A 19,778-nucleotide genomic window follows, 5' to 3' on the forward strand; every position below is an offset into this window, starting at 1 on the left:
CGGAGCGTGGTTTCACAGGTTTGGGTTTTGTTTGGGTTTGGAGGATTTAAGGATGTTCTGACGGTCGGATCTCCTTACCTTCAGCCGCGGGAAACACGAGACGGGTTTGCGCTTGAGAGACAGTGCGAGCGAGGAGGTCAATAGTCTGAAGTACACACACACTGATCTGAGCTGGTCTGTGGTGGTTTAGTGCGGTTCATACCTGCGAGGGTGTGCTGGTTAACTCCATCTTCTCCTGAGATTTCTCTTTCGCTAACCGCGCCGCTTCTTTGAACTCCGCGAACTTGTCAGCAAACTGCAGAGAGAGAAATCAGCAGAGACGCGTCAGGAGACGTGGATCATGATCTGAGAGGAGCTGGAGCTCGGGCCGGACTCACTTTGCTCAGATGGGCCTCGGAGGAGAAGCCCAGGCCGTAGACGGTGTTGGCCCGACTGTCCGCCCACTGACCGAACTTGTGTGAGGTTTTGGTGAAGGTCATGTTTGGGGTGATGGTGCTGTTGATGATGGCCTGCGGAAAACACGAGATCACAGGCGTTCTGAAGGTTTGATCAAGGTACATTTAAAACCTTTTTGATTCATTTTAAGGAGAAAATAAGGAATAAATGGAAGGAGACACAAAGAAATTCACCAAAATTAAAGTCTATGACTAAGACAAGAACAAATATCCGCCAATATCTGCATGTAACTGTCGTTAAATTATCCGGTAACTCTTTAAAATACAGTTTTATTTGGTAACTTCACTCTAATAATGTTTGTTTTGTTAAAAAATTTTTTTTTTTTTTTTTTAAGTATACATTTTTTAAATTAAATTAGAGTTTATTTGCATAGCACTTTTCACGATACAAATCGTTGCAAAGCAGCTTTACAGCTTTACTTTATTTAGTATCAATAGTATTTGTTAAAATCAATGCATTGTGACCCAACATTAGCAAACAATGAACCACATTTTCATTCATTAACATTAACAAACGTTAATAAATGCTGTTAAAAATTTTCCAGTTTCTTTCTTGTGTTGAATATAAGAGGAGATATTTTGAAGAATGTGTAGCCGGTAGCCATTGACTTTCAGTGTTTTTTCCATACTATAGAAGTCAAGGCTGCCAGCAACTGTTTGGTTACCAGTATTCATCCAAATATCTTCTTTTGTGTTCAGCTGGAGAAAGAAACTCATACAGAGAGAGTGAATTGTTGTGTTTGGGTGAACGATCCCTTTAACTGATGTTAACAAACGAGACTGTAAAGTGCTCCCAATCATTGAAACGTGAATCTAAAACCTGACTGGGACTGATGTTGGGCTGGCTCTGACCTTTGACCCGTCCAGGCTGATGATGCGGTAGACGTTGCGCGTGCTGTCGTAGAAGTAGGACACGGGGACGGCGTGTTTGCTGGTGGGAACCCAGTTCTTCTTGGTGTTGGGGTCGATCTGGAAGACGTGCGCTCTGGTGCTGAAGATGGGCTGCTCTCTGCAGGAAACACACACACAGCTGCAGTGCATGATGGGAAAGCACAGTACCCACAATCCCCCGTCAGATCAGATCAGATGAGCCAGTCCACGCTCAGATTAGGACTCGTGCTGGATTAGGAAGGATTTTCCAGGCAGAATAACTATTAACGCGTAGCTTTAGTCTGAGACTAGAGTTAATCTGCGCCGCGCTTCGTTATCAGTTCATCTGGAGGATCATCGGACGCACGGAAATCCCAGCATGCAAAGCAACAACAGCTTCCCTGTTCCTTCAGAACATCTTGTCTGACCACAGATCCATCATGAGACAACAATCACAGTTAATTACAGTCACAGAGGTCAGAATTCACACTCTCACACACACACACACACACACACTCACTCACACTCACACACACACACACACATATATAAACACACACACACACACACACACACACACACTCACTCACACTCACACACACACACACATATATAAACACACACACACACACACACACACATAAACACACGCACACAAACAAGTTCAACTTCAAGTTCAAGTTTATTTGTATAGCACTTTTTACGATACAAATCGTTGCAAAGCAGCTCTACAGGAAATTAAGTTTCCACAATATATTTATATATTGCAGAACCTTAATATATTTAATTTATGGTAAAATGTGGTAATTCTGTATGTTGTCTGAGCGTTGGCATCCTCTGAGGTCCTCTGAGGGGTTGGCATCATCTTTTCTCAGGTGTTCGGTCATCTCAGATCATTTAAGGGTTGGATCCAGACTGAAGCTTCTGTCATTCCTAGTTACCACGGGATGTTAATCAACAGAGAAACAAATAGAGACATAATTAGCGTAGCTGCTGTTCCATCTAAGCAAAAATGATTTGTTCAACCCAAGCTAAAGAATAATAATAATGTACATTTGATCAGATATAACTGCAGTACAAGATTATAAGATGCATTATGTGAATGCTTGGCTAAAGAGATGTGTCTTTAATCTAGATTTAAACAGAGAGAGTGTGTCTGAACCCCAAACGTTATCAGGAAGACTATTCCAGAGTTTGGGAGCCAAATGTGAAAAAGCTCTACCTCCTTTAGTGGACTTTGCTATCCTAGGTACTACCAAAAGTCCAGAGTTTTGCGACCTTAGGGAGCGGGTTGGATTGTAGCGTGGTAGAAGACGAGTTAGGTACGCAGGAGCTAAACCATTTAGGGCCTTATAGGCAAGTAATAATATTTAGTAAATGATACGGAACTGAATAGGTAGCCAGTGCAGAGACTGTAAAATTGGGGTAATATGATCATATTTTCTTGATCTGGTAAGAACTCTAGCCGCTGTATTTTGGACTATCTGTAGCTTGTTTATTGAAGATGCAGGACAAGCAGCTAGCAGTGCATTACAATAGTCCAGTCTAGAGGTCATGAATGCATGAACTAGCTTCTCTGCATCAGAAACAGGGAGCATGTTTCGAAGCTTGGCAATGTTTCTAAGATGGAAGAATGCTGTTTTTGTAACATGGGAAATATGATTTTTAAAGGACAAGTTGCTGTCTAATATAACACCCAGATTTTTGACTTTAGAGGACGTAACAGTACATCCGTCTAGTTGCAAATTGTAATCCAAGAGATTCTGTGTACTGTTCTTTGGTCCAATAAGTAATATCTCCGTCTTATCTGAATTTAATAGGAGGAAATTATTGGTCATCCAATCTTTTATATTTTTTACACAATCTATTAGCTTAGATAGTTGAGAAGTTTCATCTGGTCTTGTTGAGATATATAGTTGAGTATCATCAGCATAACAATGAAAACTAATCCCGTATTTTCTAATAATATTTCCAAGTACATGTAAATTGAAAATAGCAGAGGACCTAGAACAGATCCTTGTGGTACTCCATACTTTACTGGTGATAATTGAGATGACTCTCCATTTAAATGAACAAAGTGGTAGCGATCGGACAGGTAGGATCTAAACCATCTTAAAGCCTGCCCTTGAATACCAGTATAGTTTTGTAATCGATCTAGGAGTATATCATGGTCTATAGTGTCGAACGCAGCACTAAGATCAAGTAATACTAGCAATGAGATGCAGCCTTGATCTGAAGCAAGAAGCAAGTCATTTGTAATTTTAACAAGTGCAGTTTCTGTGCTATGGTGAGGCCTGAAACCTGACTCAAATTCTTCATAGAGATCATTTTTTTGAAAGAAGGAGCATAATTGAGCAGACACAACTTTTTCTAAAATTTTAGACATAAACGGAAGATTTGAAATGGGTCTGTAATTTGCCAGTTCATTAGAATCTAGTTGTGGTTTCTTAATAAGAGGCTTAATAACCGCCAACTTGAATGGTTTTGGGACGTGACCTAAAGATAACGATGAGTTAATAATATTGAGAAGCGGTTCTTCTGCTACAGGTAACAACTCTTTCAGTAGTTTAGTGGGTACAGGTACAAGTCCTAACGCATCATTTGTATTTTCAACGTGAATGTTAAAGTCTCCGACAATTAGCAGTTTATCAACATTAACCAACAGATCTGAGAGGAAATCTGTATATGGCCCTGGCGGTCTATACACAGTAGCCAGAGCAAGAGATAGGAGAGATTTATTTTGCATATCTAACAGTGTAACATTAAGCAGAAGTATTTCGAATGAGTTAAACCTCCTGTATCCTGTTTTCTGAGTAACATTGAGAATATCACTATATATTGTTGCCACACCGCCGCCACGACCAGTCTGACGGGGCTCATGTTTATAACAGTAGCTTGGTGGAGTTGACTCATTTAGACCAAAATATTCATTTGGTTTCAGCCAGGTTTCAGTCAGGCAGAGTACATCAAAATTATTATCTGTGATCATTTCATTTACAATAACTGCTTTGGGTGCGAGTGATCTAATATTTAGGAGCCCAAGTTTTAAAAATTATTTTTGTTCATTTATTTAGTGTTTTTCTGGTTTAATCACGATCAGATTTTTTCTAGATCCTGCATTAAATTTTTATTTTGACCTCGGTATTCGGGGAACAGACACCGTCTGTATAGATTGGACAACTGTATAGACTGGCAAGTACTTCTGTCTTTTAAGTGGGTAGAACAAAAGTCATCATAGCAGTTATTTGAGAATTGGCTTACTAGTCAGATGGAGCGTAGCGTCCTGGAGATGTTGTCCGTCAGGAGTTCCGCTCCGACTCTGCTGGGGTGCAGGCCATCAGCACGGAAAAGCCTAGGACGCTCCCAGAAAATATTCCAATTATTAACAAAGAGCAGTTTCTGTTCTTTACACCATTCGTTTAAAGCAAACAGTCTACTGAACATTTCGTTTATATATATTAGCACACACACACTCACTCACACACACACACACACATATAAACTCTCACACACACACACACACACACACACACACATATATATAAACTCTCTCTCACACACACATAAACTCTCTCTCTCTCACACACACACACAGAACGAGTTGAATGTGGGTCTCCAGTGTCTCTCAGCGTTAATGAAGCGCAGCTCTTAATTAACACACACTCACTCATGCTGTAATTAATCACATTGCCAGAGAATGGAAGCGGATGTGTGTGGATCCTGTGAGAGGACAGTTATTTAAACGCTTAGTTCATCCAGAACTCATCCTCTGTCATCGTTTACTCGCTCCAAACCTGCTCTGAGGAGCTGAACGTGAGGGATCTTGAGTCAGGTTTGGAAGGACATGAGGCGAGTAAACGATGCCAGAATAAAAGTAAAGTAAAGTCGTGACGTATTGTCAAGTATGGTGACCCATACTCGAAATTGGTGCTCTGCGTTTAACCCATCCAAGTGCACACACACAGCAGCGAGTAGTGAACAAATCCACACACACACACACACACACACACACACCCGGAATGATAACAGATTAATTACTGATGATGATGATGATGATGATGATGATGCGTTTCTGTTCACAAACACACTTTACAGTCCACACTCCTGCACAATATGCCAACAAACTGATAACAAACTGTCCATTTTTTACATTTCAATCAGATTAAAAAGTGGAAACAGAGTTCAAAAAATGTATTATTAAATACAATTGTAACTGGTGTTATAATTTGATTTAGACCATAAAAGCAACTATAGTGTTTTGGTTTATTAAAGTAAAAGCAGCAGTCAGAAGCGTCTAAATCACTAAACGCCAGAAAAACAAAAAGAAACGCTTGTAAGAAACTCAAATACACTACATCAGCTAGAGCCCTACGATACACAGAAAACAGAAAATACAGTCATGATAATCAGCTTCATTTAATGTACAACACAGAAGTGAAGTGAAGTGACATTCAGCCAAGTATAGTGACCCATACTCGGAATTCGTGCTCTGCATTTAACCCATCCAACGTGCACACACACAGCAGTGAACACACACACACACAGCAGTGAACACACACACACACAGCAGTGAACACACACGCACAGCAGTGAACACACACGCACAGCAGTGAACACACACACACACACACACACACACACCGTGAACACACACACAGCAGTGAACACACACACACACACACACACAGCAGTGCACACACACACACACACCGTGAACACACACCCGGAGCAGTGGGCAGCATTTATGCTGCAGCGCCCGGGGAGCAGTTGAGGGTTCGGTGTCTTGCTCAAGGGCACCTCAGTCGTGGTATTGAGGGTGGAGAGAGCGCTGGACATTCACTCCCCCCACCTACAATCCCTGCCGGCCGGGGACTCGAACCCACAACCTTTGGAGTACAAGTCCAACTCTCTAACCATTAGGCCACGACTCCCCCCCCCCCCCAGGATCTTCTAGGGTTATAAAATCAATCAAACTCGTGTCTGTGATTCTTGTGGAAATATTAAATCAGTCATCTAGTGCTCAAACTCTACGCTTTACAACAGAATACAGACATTTCCTCCACAAAACACAGAATCTGGGGAAATTAAAAGGATACTTCACCCAAAAATGATCAATCTGTCACTCTCTCCCTCCAGCTGTGTAACCAGACAGTTTCTGGACCCATTGACTCAAAGTATTTTTCAAAAATACATCTTTCAAAATATCTTTTATATTCAGCAGAAGATACATATTCACACTGATTTATCACACCTGTGTGTGTGTGTGTGTGTGAGAGAGAGAGTTTGTTTGTGTGTGTGTGTGTGTGTGCGCGCGTGCACAGTAGGAAATCAGCTCTTATCAAACACGACTGATACTGGATTTGACTATAAAACACCGGACCATTGTTCAAACACGTGTGAGAGTCTCTGTCTCTGTTCATAATCACACAGATAAAAATCTAACTGGCTGATGAGGCTTTTACATTAGGAGTTCTCTCTCTCTCACACACACACACACACACTGTGTTAATGAACACACACACACACAGGCCAAGGGTGAGACAGTCCATCTGCTCACAGTGCAGTCACCGTCCCACCAATCACACACTGACACGACACGATCACTGCACACACACCGCACAAACATGGCATTACACACACACACACACACTCATCTGTCACTCAAACACACACACAAACATGGCATTACACACACACACAAACATGGCATTACACACACACACACACACCGCACACACTCATTTGTCACAAAAACTTGCACACACGCACTCAAAACACACACATATACACACACACACCGCACAAACATGGCATTACACACACACTCATTTGTCACAAAAACGTGCAAAGCGCACTCAAACGCACACACACACACGCACACACACACAAACATGGCATTACACACACACACAAACATGGCATTACACACACACACACACACACACACAAACGCACACTGCTCAAGTGGAAGAACATTTCCTTTCATTCACATAAAAATATTTACAGTAAGGAATATTCTGTGTATTTCTCAGCATGATGTCTGTGAACAGATTGATCAGATATTTTTTCATTTAGAAGCGATCAGCATCTGATCAAAGTGTTTGATCGGCTGATGAACAGCAGCGAGTCATTTCCACAATCTACCAGCAGCCTGTCAATGCACCATCAACACGGTTTACATTAACATTTATGCTTTAGCAGACCATTTTTTCATTCACAATTCATCCCAGATCCGACAATATGCAGGTTTATTAGAAGCCTGCATTAAGAAACAACCTGGAGCACAGGCGAAATACAGGGGAAAACACTTTTGTAGTCTATTTTGTGTAAAAATGTTGTAAATAACTGCTTGACTGTGCACTTTAAATATTTATTTTGGCAGCTTAAATTAAAATATTATTTCACGCAATAATGATAATCAGCTGAGAATGTGCTCTCAGGTCATCTGAGATCAGGATGAGTGTGTTTCTTCATCAGGTTTGTATAAATGTGTCTCTGCATCAGTGTCTCAGCAATGGATGCTCTGCAGTGAATGGGTGCCGTCAGAATGAGAGTCCAAACAGCTGATAAAAACATCACAATAATCCACACCACTCCAGTCCATCAGTTAACATCTGGAGAAGATAAAAGCTGAAACACATCCAGCATTAAGATATTTTTAACTAAAATACATAGTGTTCATAATCCATAATAACTCTTCCTCCAGTGATAAAGTGTTCTGGTCTGAATCAGGAGAGAAATCTGCACAGATGCCAAAACAGCTCTAAACAAATATGTGGCTGGATGTTGACGTGAGAGACAACAGCAGATGCACTTTTTTTGGACACATTTCTACAATCCTGATGAAGAAACAAACTCATCCTGATCTCTGATGATCTGAGGGCGAGCACATTTAAATTTTTGGCTGAACTATTCCTTTACAAACAGGAAACGTGTACAGTAAACCCACATCTATCTAAACTGTTCAAATATTAACTTAAAATCTCAATTATTTTATCTAAAAAGAGGTTTGAGAATCGCAGATCTGCTGAAGAACAGTACAGAAACACATTCAATAACTGCAGTGACATCACAGGGAGCGATGACGTCACCTGGGCCTCAGCCAATCGGCGTGCAGCAGCACAGACTCATCTGACAGCTGGTTCTGGTTCGTTATGTCCGGTTTGAGAGAAGCACACTTCAGATACGCCGCTATTTTTGGCCCTGCTTTGGAGAACTGGAGGGAAACACAGTAACACAACACTGACCTGCTGCATAGATCTGCACTGAGACAATACTCTCCTGAAGAACCAGAACTAACAACAGACCCGAACCATCTCCTCCAGGATAGAAGCAAACGACTGCGCAGTGATTCATAAATCAAGCAGCAGCAGCTGTAGTAAACACAGTAAGATCATGGTAACATACCCCATTTTGCTGGCTCAGATCTGCTCCGCTGTTATGCTCGCGATGATGCTGAATCTGAATCAAAGTGATTCACTCCGACTGGACGCGACCGGACGCTGAACGCCGCTGTTCATGATGAAGATGAGGATGATGAAGACGACGAGTAATATCCGAGCAGACTAACACACACATGCAGCCGTCGCTGGATCTCCAGATAGAGATGCACAGTGATCTTCATCCTCCTCCTCCTCCTCCCGCGGCGATCTATCGGGTGATTTATTTAATCGACGCGTCACATCTGTCGCTGCCTCCTGCTGTCTGTCATCCCGTTCATCATCTCCGCTTCGCCGCGCGACGTCACCACGCACGCGCTCGCGTCACTCCCCGAACTCTGACGTCACGCACACTCGCACAGTGCACGTGTTCCGTCACTTCCGGCTCGCAGCTGCAGATATCACGTGTTCACACGAACGCGATGATGCATGAGTCACTGCAACTGAACTAATGTGCCATTCATCTGGAGTCGGTTTACTGCTATCAGCTCAGGCATCAAGAGACACAACTTTACCAGCTTACACTGTTCTTGCCCTTTACATCAACTTGATTTGATGTACATAGTAATAAAGCTGAATAATACCAAATTACATCAACAAACACCTCGGTCCGGTAATGAAGAGCAATTAGCTGGTTACTGCACCAAATGACAATTTGTACTACACACACACTCAAACTCTGACACTCTCTCTCTCACACACACACACACACTCACTCTCACACACACATTTACACACATACACACACTCTCTCTCTCTCACACACACACACACACACACTCTCTCTCTCTCTCTCTCTCACACACACACACACACACACACACACTCACTCAAACTCACACACACACACACACACACACACTCTCTCTCTCACACACACACACACACACACACAAACTCACTCTCACACACACACACACACTTACACACACTCTCTCTCTCACACACACACACACACACACACACACACACACTCTCTCTCACACACACACACACACTCTCTCACACACACACACACTCTCTCACACACACACACTTACACACTCTCTCTCACACACACACACACTCTCTCTCTCTCACACACACTCAAACTCTGACACACACTCTTACTGGTAATTAGAATAATTTGCGCCTCAGCTGAGAACGAGCCTGTGTGATTGTGTTGTTTCGTCTTGAGCTATTAGCAGTCCTACCTTATTAGCTGGGCTGATCAGAAGCCGGCCACAGCTGTTTTCACTCTAGTTTCTTAGACTATTTATTTGATGTCAGAGCGCTGACGCTGGAAGCGTTCAGCCTCCTCGTGTGAAGACCAACGAGTGTAAAGACATACAGTGGGTACGGAAATTATTCAGACCCCCTTAAATTTTTCACACTTTGTTATATTGCAGCCATTTGCTAAAATCATTTAAGTTCATTTTTTACACACAGCACCCCATATTGACAGAAAAACACAGAATTGTTGCCATTTTTGCAGATTTATTAAAAAAGAAAAACTGAAATATCTCATGGTCCTAAGTATTCAGACCCTTTGCTCAGTATTCAGTAGAAGCACCCTTTTGATCTAATACAGCCATGAGTCTTTTTGGGAAAGATGCAACAAGTTTTTCACACCTGGATTTGGGGATCCTCTGCCATTCCTCCTTGCAGATCCTCTCCAGTTCTGTCAGGTTGGATGGTAAACGTTGGTGCATTTTTAGCCATTTTTAGGTCTCTCCAGAGATGCTCAATTGGGTTTAAGTCAGGGCTCTGGCTGGGCCATTCAAGAACAGTCAGGGAGTTGTTGTGAAGCCACTCCTTCGTTATTTTAGCTGTGTGCTTAGGGTCATTGTCTTGTTGGAAGGTAAACCTTCGGCCCAGTCTGAGGTCCTGAGCACTCTGGAGAAGGTTTTCGTCCAGGATATCCCTGTACTTGGCCACATTCATCTTTCCCTCGATTGCAACCAGTCGTCCTGTCCCTGCAGCTGAAAAACACCCCCACAGCATGATGCTGCCACCACCATGCTTCACTGTTGGGACTGTATTGGACAGGTGATGAGCAGTGCCTGGTTTTCTCCACACATACCGCTTAGAATTAAGGCCAATAAGTTCTATCTTGGTCTCATCAGACCAGAGAATCTTATTTCTCACCATCTTGTGGTCCTTCAGGTGTTGTTTTGTGTCTTGCACTGAGGAGAGGCTTCCGTCGGGCCACTCTGCCATAAAGCCCCGACTGGTGGAGGGCTGCAGTGATGGTTGACTTTCTACAACTTTCTCCCATCTCGCGACTGCATCTCTGGAGCTCAGCCACAGTGATCTTTGGGTTCTTCTTTACCTCTCTCACCAAGGCTCTTCTCCCCCGATAGCTCAGTTTGGCCGGACGGCCAGCTCTAGGAAGGGTTCTGGTCGTCCCAAACGTCATCCATTTAAGGATTATGGAGGCCACTGTGCTCTTAGGAACCTTAAGTACAGCAGAAATTTTTTTGTAACCTTGGCCAGATCTGTGCCTTGCTGCAATTCTGTCTCTGAGCTCTTCAGGCAGTTCCTTTGACCTCATGATTCTCATTTGCTCTGACATGCACTGTGAGCTGTAAGGTCTTATATAGACAGGTGTGTGGCTTTCCTAATCAAGTCCAGTCAGTATAATCAAACACAGCTGGACTCAAATGAAGGTGTAGAACCATCTCAAGGATGATCCGAAGAAATGGACAGCACCTGAGTTAAATATATGAGTGTCACAGCAAAGGGTCTGAATACTTAGGACCATGTGATATTTCAGTTTTTCTTTTTTAATAAATCTGCAAAAATGTCAACAATTCTGTGTTTTTCTGTCAATATGGGGTGCTGTGTGTACATTGAGGGAAAAAAAATGAACTTAAATGATTTTAGCAAATGGCTGCAATATAACAAAGAGTGAAAAATTTAAGGGGGTCTGAATACTTTCCGTACCCACTGTACGACTTTTTCCTGCGCGACTTTGATCGAGCAACGACACCGAGCACACACTTAAGTATCGTTTTTATCTTCCCTCACACTTTCCTATCGTTTATAGTCGTTTATCCTCAGGGATCGATTCTTGGACCCCTCCTCTTCTCCACATACACTACATCGCTGGGTCCCATCATACATGCACATGGCTTCTCCTATCACTGCTATGCCGATGACACACAGCTCTATCTCTCTTTTCAACCAGATGACCCAACGGTAGCTGCACGGATCTCAGGCTGCCTGGCGGACATCTCGGCATGGATGAAAGAACATCACCTACAGCTCAACCTGGCAAAGACGGAGCTTCTTGTCTTCCCTGCCACTCCGACTCTACAGCATGACTTCACGATTCGGTTAGGCTCATCAATGATTACCCCATCAACTTCGGTCAGAAATCTTGATGTAATCTTTGATGACCAGCTGACCTTCAAAGAGCACATTGCAAAGACTGCTCGTTCCTGCAGGTTTGCACTACACAACATCAGAAAGATCAGGCCCTTTCTAACGGAGCATGCTGCGCAACTTCTTGTCCAGGCCCTTGTTGTTTCTAGACTGGACTACTGCAATGCTCTTCTGGCTGGTCTGCCATCAAACACAATCAAACCTCTACAAATGATTCAGAATGCAGCGGCACGACTGATCTTCAACGAGCCCAAAAGAGCACGTTACACCACTCTTCATCTCCTTGCACTGGCTACCAGTGGCAGCTCGCATCAAGTTCAAGACACTGATGCTTGCGTACAGAACTACCACAGGCTCAGCACCCTCCTACTTCCACTCACTATTACTAACCTACATCCCCTCCAGAAGTCTGAGATCTGCTAGTGAGCGACACCTTGTGGTACCATCACAGAGAGACTCAAAATCACTCTCCAGAACATTCTCGTTCACCATTCCTGTCTGGTGGAATAATCTTCCCACCCCTATCCGGAACGCTGGATCCCTGGCAATCTTCAAGCAACAACTGAAAACTCATCTCTTTCGGCAGTACTTGACTTCATCCTAAACTCAAAAAAAAAAAAAAAAACTCTTTCCCTCTATCTTTCTCTCCCTCCCTTACTAGCTTGTACTTATTTGAACAATGACTGAGACTTGGTGTTATGAGCACTTCCTCTGTCTGATTGCCTCTTCAAGATGAATCGCTTTTTGTATTCCCCAATTGTAAGTCGCTTTGGATAAAAGCGTCTGCCAAATGACTAAATGTAAATGTAAGAGGGACTGTATTTCTGGAGATTCAACAGCATTGATGTAATTTGTGGTGCTGTTTTCTGTCCATTTGAATGACATAATTTTGATCATTTGATATAGTGTCCTAATTGGTGTGGGTGATGTTTCAGATTGCTTTATATAGAGTGTGATTTGGCTGTGGTCTGAGAAAGGTTTCAGGGGTTTGACTGTGAATGCTCTCAAAGAGGAAAGGTGGAGATCTGTGATGGTATAATCTACAGTGCTGTTACCGAGAGCTGAGCTGTAGGTGTATCGGCCGAGCGAGTCTCCTCGCAGTCTTCCGTTGACGATGTACAGAGCTGCAGCAGCTGCCGTCCGTGAGCGTTCACTGTCTGATCACAGTTTTCTCTGGCGGGGAAAGAAGGGTACAAGTCGTTATTGCCAGTGATGAATCTGGTACCGTGTGATTCTAAGAAATGTAATTCTTCTCCGGTTCTAGCGTTTAAATCACCCATAAGCAGCACGTTTCCCTGGGCCTGGAAATGGCTGATTTCTTGTTCAATGTTTCCTCTTGGGAATACGGAGACTCAAGGGGGGGTATATATATATATATGGCACAAAGGAAAACAGGCTGAGATGCTGATATTATTCCTTTTTGTAGGAATTTTCAGCCACAGGTGGTATTGATCTCTTTTAACTAATTCTATGGCCAGTTCAGATTGAATCCAGATGATCATCCCTCCCGAGTCTCTCCCCTGTGTGACTGATGTGAGTTTGACTGATGGTAATATTATCTCTCTGTATCCCGAGGGACAGCCAGTGAACACATCTCCTCTACACCAGGTCTCCTGTAAGATGATGACATCTATGTCTTCAAGTTCTTTCATAAAGTCAGAATTTCTACTTTTTAGGCCAAAGACTGAGGAGTTTAGACCTTGAATATTCCATGTAGAAAAACTAAGTGATTTCTCTCTCTCACACACTCACACTCACACACACGCACTCTCTCACACACACACACACTCTCTCTCTCACACACACACACACACACATACACTCAAACTCTCTGACACTCTCTCTCTCTCTCTCTCTCACACACACACACACAAACTCACTCTTTCACACACACACACACACACACACACACACACACACACACACAGGATGTTTAAGTGTCTGATTTCACCCTGATCTTGAGTTACACACACTCATTACTGCAGTGACAGGCATCAGCAGGTGATTCAGTGAACGTGAGAATCACACAAACCCTGAGCTGCATCTGCTTTTCTCTCGATCATAGGTTTTGATTGATTTTCTTTCACCCTGTCCTCTTAAAAATCACTATCAGAGTTTGTAAAAATAAATACTGAAATCTAAAAGCTTTTGATGATCAAACGGTTCTTGTGTGAAAAGCTTCTGTGACCCACACCTGCCTATCTCACACATTTTCATTTATAATTCTCTTTGTTAATTGTTGTCGGTAATTTTAAATACTTCCTTTGTTGGTACATCGTTTGATTAAGTTTATGTGTTGCCTTGAGTGGATTAAGAAAACGGTTGTGTTGTTCATTCATTATGTTTATGTTATGTTACCTTTTTAAATTCATCAGAAAGAAGGTCGTAAGATAAAGTGGGGGCTCGTCCGGGATGTGAACCCAGGACTTCTATAAATATTTTAAAACTCGTAATAACTAGAAAAAAAATAGAAAATTCACAATTTTAAAATGCTTTTTCTTACATTTTTACACTTTCCATAACCATGTTAAGCCTAAAAATGTCACAATCTCTTGCTGGTATTTAAAAAGATGTTAAAAGATGTAAAGGTAATAAACAGCCATAGAATGTTAAACTGCTGCAACACAACACACACAGAAGCAGCCAGATCTCAGAGTGACGCCACTGATGCCTCAGATCTGTGCCATGTTTGATTCTGATTGGTCTCTGGGTGAATATTTGACTTGTGTAGTTTAATGCATCCCGTAATAAACATCTCGTCTCTTTTCCTTGGACTCGTCATGACCTGCAGCGCCTCTGAGAAGCTCACGTATCTGTGAAGTATTTTTAGGTTTGGCAGGGTGATGCAAAAAACCCAATCTCTGCTTTCATAATGTGACACCAGGATTGCAAAGTTAAACTCTGGACAGCCTTGATGTTCCCAGGATGGGCTGATAAACCTTCAAGCACAATTAAAATTTCACCTTTTGCGGATGACTGGCACCTGTGAGTAGATACGAGCGGAGGCAGAAAACGGGACGCCGGATCAGGCTATTTACAGATAATGCTGAGCTAGAGAAAGTTCCCACAGCTGAAATGACACGAAGAGAGTGACCCGTTCGCCTGCAAAGCGCCTCTGATTAATGCAACCTGCAACAAAAAATGGAAACGATGGAAATGATGGATGCAGAGAGCCAGATGACAGCACTTCTGGACGACACGCTGGCGGAGGAACAGCTAAACGACGAGGTGGAGGATCTGAGCAACAGGTGAAAACCTTAAACACACACGAGAGAGCTCAGAGATCAAGCACTGCACACTGCAGCTGTAGCCAAACCTTCTGGAACAGGTTCATGTTTTTTAAAGTCACCAAGCCTGCATTTGTTTGATTCAAAGTACAGCAAAAACAGTAATACTTTGAAATATGTTTACTATTTAAAATAACTGTTTTCTATTTGAATATATGGTAAAATGTAATTTATTCCTGTGATTTCAAAGCTGAATCATTACTCCAGTCACATGATCCTTCAGAAATCATTCTAATATTCTGATTTGCTGCTCAAAAAACATTTATTATTATTATTATTTAGTGCTATCAAATGATTAATCGCATCCAAAATAAAAGGTTTTGCTTACATAAAATGTGTGTGTGTACTGGGTATATTTACTATTTACATATAAATACACATGCATGTATATATTTCAGAAAAATATGTTTGTATATTAAATATATTTATATAATATAAATTATATGAATACATGTAAATATTTTCAAAATATATACATGCACGTGTGTGTATTTATATATACGTACATAATAAATATACACAGTACACATACATATATGTAAACAAAAACTTATTTTGGATGCGATTAATCGCGATTAATCGTTTGACAGCACTATTATTATTATGTTGAAAACAGCTTAGTATAATTTTTTTCAGGTTTCTTTGATGAATATAAAGTTCAGAAGAACAGCATTTATCTGAAATATAAATCTTTTGTAACATTATAAATGTCTTTATCATCACTTTTGAACAATTTAAAGCATCCCTGCTAAATAAAAGTTTCTATTTCTATCAATTTCTATAATTTCCTTCCCAAAACACAAAACAATTATACTGACTCCAAGCTTTTGAATGTTATAATGTTACAAAAGCTTTATATTTCAGATAAATGCTGATCTTTGGATCTTTTGATTCATCAAAGAAGCCTGAAAAAAAATTACTGAACTGTTTTAAATATTGATGATAATAATAATAATAATAATAATCAGAAATGTTTGTTGAGCAGTAAATCAGTATATTATAATGATTTCTGAAGATCATGTGACTCTGAAGACTGGAGTAATGATGCTGGAAATACAGCTGCAGATCACAGAAATACATTACAGTTTAACACATATTCACATAGAAAACTGTTTTAAATTGTCAAAATATTTCACAATATTACTGTTTTTGCTGTATTTTGGATCAAATAAATGCAAACTTGGTGAACAGAAGATAATTATTTACAAAAACATTAAAAATCTTACAGTTCAAAAACTTTTGATCGGTAGTGTATCTACTGTTAGCATGATATTTCCAACATAAGATCATAAAAATCATCTTGTTACTAATGAAGTGCTTAATGTTAAATACCCTGCAGTTTGAGAGAGGTGGTCCAGGATGGTGCGGTCAAGACGAAGCTCCACTGCCTGATGATGGATCCGTCCTTCTCGATGGTGACTGTCCAGAGCGAGGACAGCGGGATTGTTTGGGAAACTGCTTCCAGCCGCTGCTCCACACCCTGGGCCTCCGAGCTCAGTGAACCCGGATACAGCTGCTGTGGCTCCGGAGCGGCCGGCAGGATCCTCTTCATCATGGATGAAGAACTGATGAGCAGACGAAAGAGGAAGCCAAAGTCTGAGAAATCAAAGACACTTCCTCGGGTCAGCCACGAGATCCTCGCTGAAGCAGAGAGACCGGCGATGGTGGAAGTGTCTCTCCCGAATAAGACACGAGAAGAAGGAACAGAGGAACACAAAACAGCAGAGCTGAGAGAAGAAAAGCACCAGCGCTTGTTCAGTCTCGTCTCTGAAGGATCTGAGATACTAAACATCATAGCTCCGCCGAGAGTCTCCACCGTGGATGAAGAGGAGAGCAAAGGTCTGGAAGATAACTTGTATTATCTCGAGGAGACGCCTGCTGTGAAATCCGCAGAGATCCCGGACGAACCTGAGCCGGACTTTGAGACTGTAGAGACAGAGAAGAGTGTTTTATTGATACCAGAGGCAGCTGTACAGATCCCGTTCCCGTCTATCCAAGTGTCCCGAAGAGGACAGACGAGCGAAGATTACTTTGAGAAGTTCACGCTCCTTGACCATCGAGCACCATCAGGAGCAGCACAAGTAGAAGAAGCCCAACGCGAAACAGAGGACAAGGTCACAGAAGGAGGAGATAAAGTAGTTCGTCCTGAAGCAGAAACAAGGCTTTCTGGAGTCTGCTCAGCTGTGAGTATGCTGGACATTTCTGGCGAACACTTGGACGATGTGTTTTATGGCGGAGGGAGCGAGCCACCTTCTGTTGCGAGCGTTGGAGAAAAGGAAAGAGAGCTTTCCAAATCCCCTCTGAAGGAAAGCGGAAGCGCCTTGTTTGGAAGCGAGGAGCCAGTTCTCACTCCCATATACCTTCCCGAAGGTCCTCCAAAAATCATCGACCCCAATTTGCTCGAGGAGCCCAAAGCCTTGGCGTTTCTCTACTCGGATTTATACGCAGACGCCGTCGGAACCAGGAAGAAGCCGGACGATGACGTGGAGAGCGTGACCTCCGAGAAATCCTTCCACAGTCAAGCATCCGACTCTGAGGACAGAGGCTATCTGGAGAAGTTTGTGCTCAAGGTGGAGACTCTGGCTGACGTTGTTCCTGAGATACGCCCTGAAGAACGGCATGATCCATTCAGGCTCGCCGGATACGTGATACACCACAAAGAAGAAGTGGACAACCAGGCAGAAGAGCAGGAAGAGATCACGGATTTCTTTAGGAACAGTGCTTCCTCATCACCCTGTGAACCTGTCAACTTTGGGCAGCTGGAGAACGAGGAAAAGATCGATGTTGTGAGGATCCCTCGGGTTACTTTCAAAGACAAAGCGCAGAGGAATAAGACCGAACAGGCGAGCGATCGTCCATCACTGGCTGACGACTTTTCAGATGAGTTTTTACCGGTTGAGATAAGCGAGGATTATCCGGCGTGGGAGGAAAACTTGCCAGAGTTGTCGGTAAAATCGACACGCAATGATTCTGACCCAAGACAAAAAACGAAGTCAGTAAGCGAGAAAAGCTGTCCAGCGCCAATCCAAGCTCAAAACAACACGGTCCGACCCATAATTCCACACCACAAACCCTTTCTGGATCTGAGCCCACTGCTGCCCATCCAGACCGAGGATGAGACAGAAACACCAGACGCTGAAGAGGAGAAAGAGAACACAAGCTCTGCAGAGGCCAGTAATCAGGACTGTGTGATCTCTGGAGATTCTACAAGTGAGAATCCCACCAATCTGCTGCATGAGGATGGTGCTGAAGCTCCACCTGACAATGAGTGATCCATTAGCATCTGTGACTGTCCTTCAACAAAACAGAAAACGAGCAGAACATTATCTGGTGTCTCTATGTCTGTCGTGAGCAGTGTTGGGGGTAACACATTACAAGTAACGCAAGTTACGTAATCAGATTACATTTTTCGTTGATCCAATTCAACCATTCTAATAATCTAAAATGACACATTTGTGTTTAATTTTTGAAATCACTTTAACTTTCTTCTCCTGCGTCATATTCTTCATGTGATTAGTTTGAGCGGCGCCCTCTACTGTACAGACCTGAATCTACATTTCCTTCAGTCTGAGCTGGATTCACTTCACTTTTGGTGTGAAAGGGCTTTTACATTTGTAAAATAACATTTTTATATATATAAAAAAAAGCAAGCCCTGCCCAGATTTAAAAAGTTACTCAAAAGTAACGTAACGCATTACTTTCCATAAAAAGTAACATAATTAGTTACTTTTTAAGGGAGTAATGCAATATAACAACGCATTACTTTTAAAAGTAACTTTCCCCAACACTGGTCATGATGAATCTGAGAGATTCAAGTGGAAAAACAAATAAATATGGTACAGTATTAGGCTCATGTACAGTATATGACTGTAGAAGCCTAATAAACTGTGTTTATGTGTGTACAGATTACAACTCAACTCCACAGCTGAAAACAAGTAAATGATTGAAAAAAGTATAATAACCTGTGCTTAAATGACATACATATGGTTATAATAGTCACTTCTTTAATTGGTTTCAGCATGTGTTCATGCAGGGCTTGTAATTAACAGCCGCCAAATGCAGGTAAAAATCAGCTGTGGCGGGTAATGCTGTCAAATCACTAGCCAATTTGGTGGGTTACTTTTCGTAAATTATGTTCACTAATTTCTTGAGGAAGTTCATGTAAACCAAATCTGTGCAGATTTAGCACAAATACTGAACTCGTGACTCATGGTGATATATTAAACGCAGCCTAATCTATCGAAGCTTACTTTAGGGTTACTAACGTACAGCGTAAATCAGGAGTGACACCCAATTGTGTTCTCCAGTTGTGTGATGTGAGAATGTTAAAGGTTCTGGCTGAAAACAACTTTAATACCTTC

General features: G+C 42.1%; 1 protein-coding gene across 1 annotated transcript in view; it reads right to left on the reverse strand.

The window, feature by feature from the left end:
- LOC306856432 (homer protein homolog 1-like) overlaps window positions 1–9,070 on the reverse strand; it is a 20,796-nt gene extending 11,726 nt beyond the window's left edge. Inside the window, exons 1-4 of the mRNA XM_079395726.1 lie at window positions 8,733–9,070; window positions 1,308–1,464; window positions 378–509; window positions 203–295 (exon numbers count right to left, since the gene is read on the reverse strand). Coding sequence (XP_079251852.1) covers window positions 203–295; window positions 378–509; window positions 1,308–1,464; window positions 8,733–8,737 — 387 coding nt within the window. The 5' untranslated portion in view covers window positions 8,738–9,070. The remainder of the gene's footprint in view (window positions 1–202; window positions 296–377; window positions 510–1,307; window positions 1,465–8,732) is intronic.
- Between the last annotated feature and the right edge of the window lie 10,708 nt (window positions 9,071–19,778).

The sequence above is a fragment of the Barbus barbus genome (genome assembly GCF_936440315.1).
Source record: "Barbus barbus genome assembly, chromosome: 36".
Classification (NCBI taxonomy): Eukaryota; Metazoa; Chordata; class Actinopteri; order Cypriniformes; family Cyprinidae; genus Barbus; species Barbus barbus.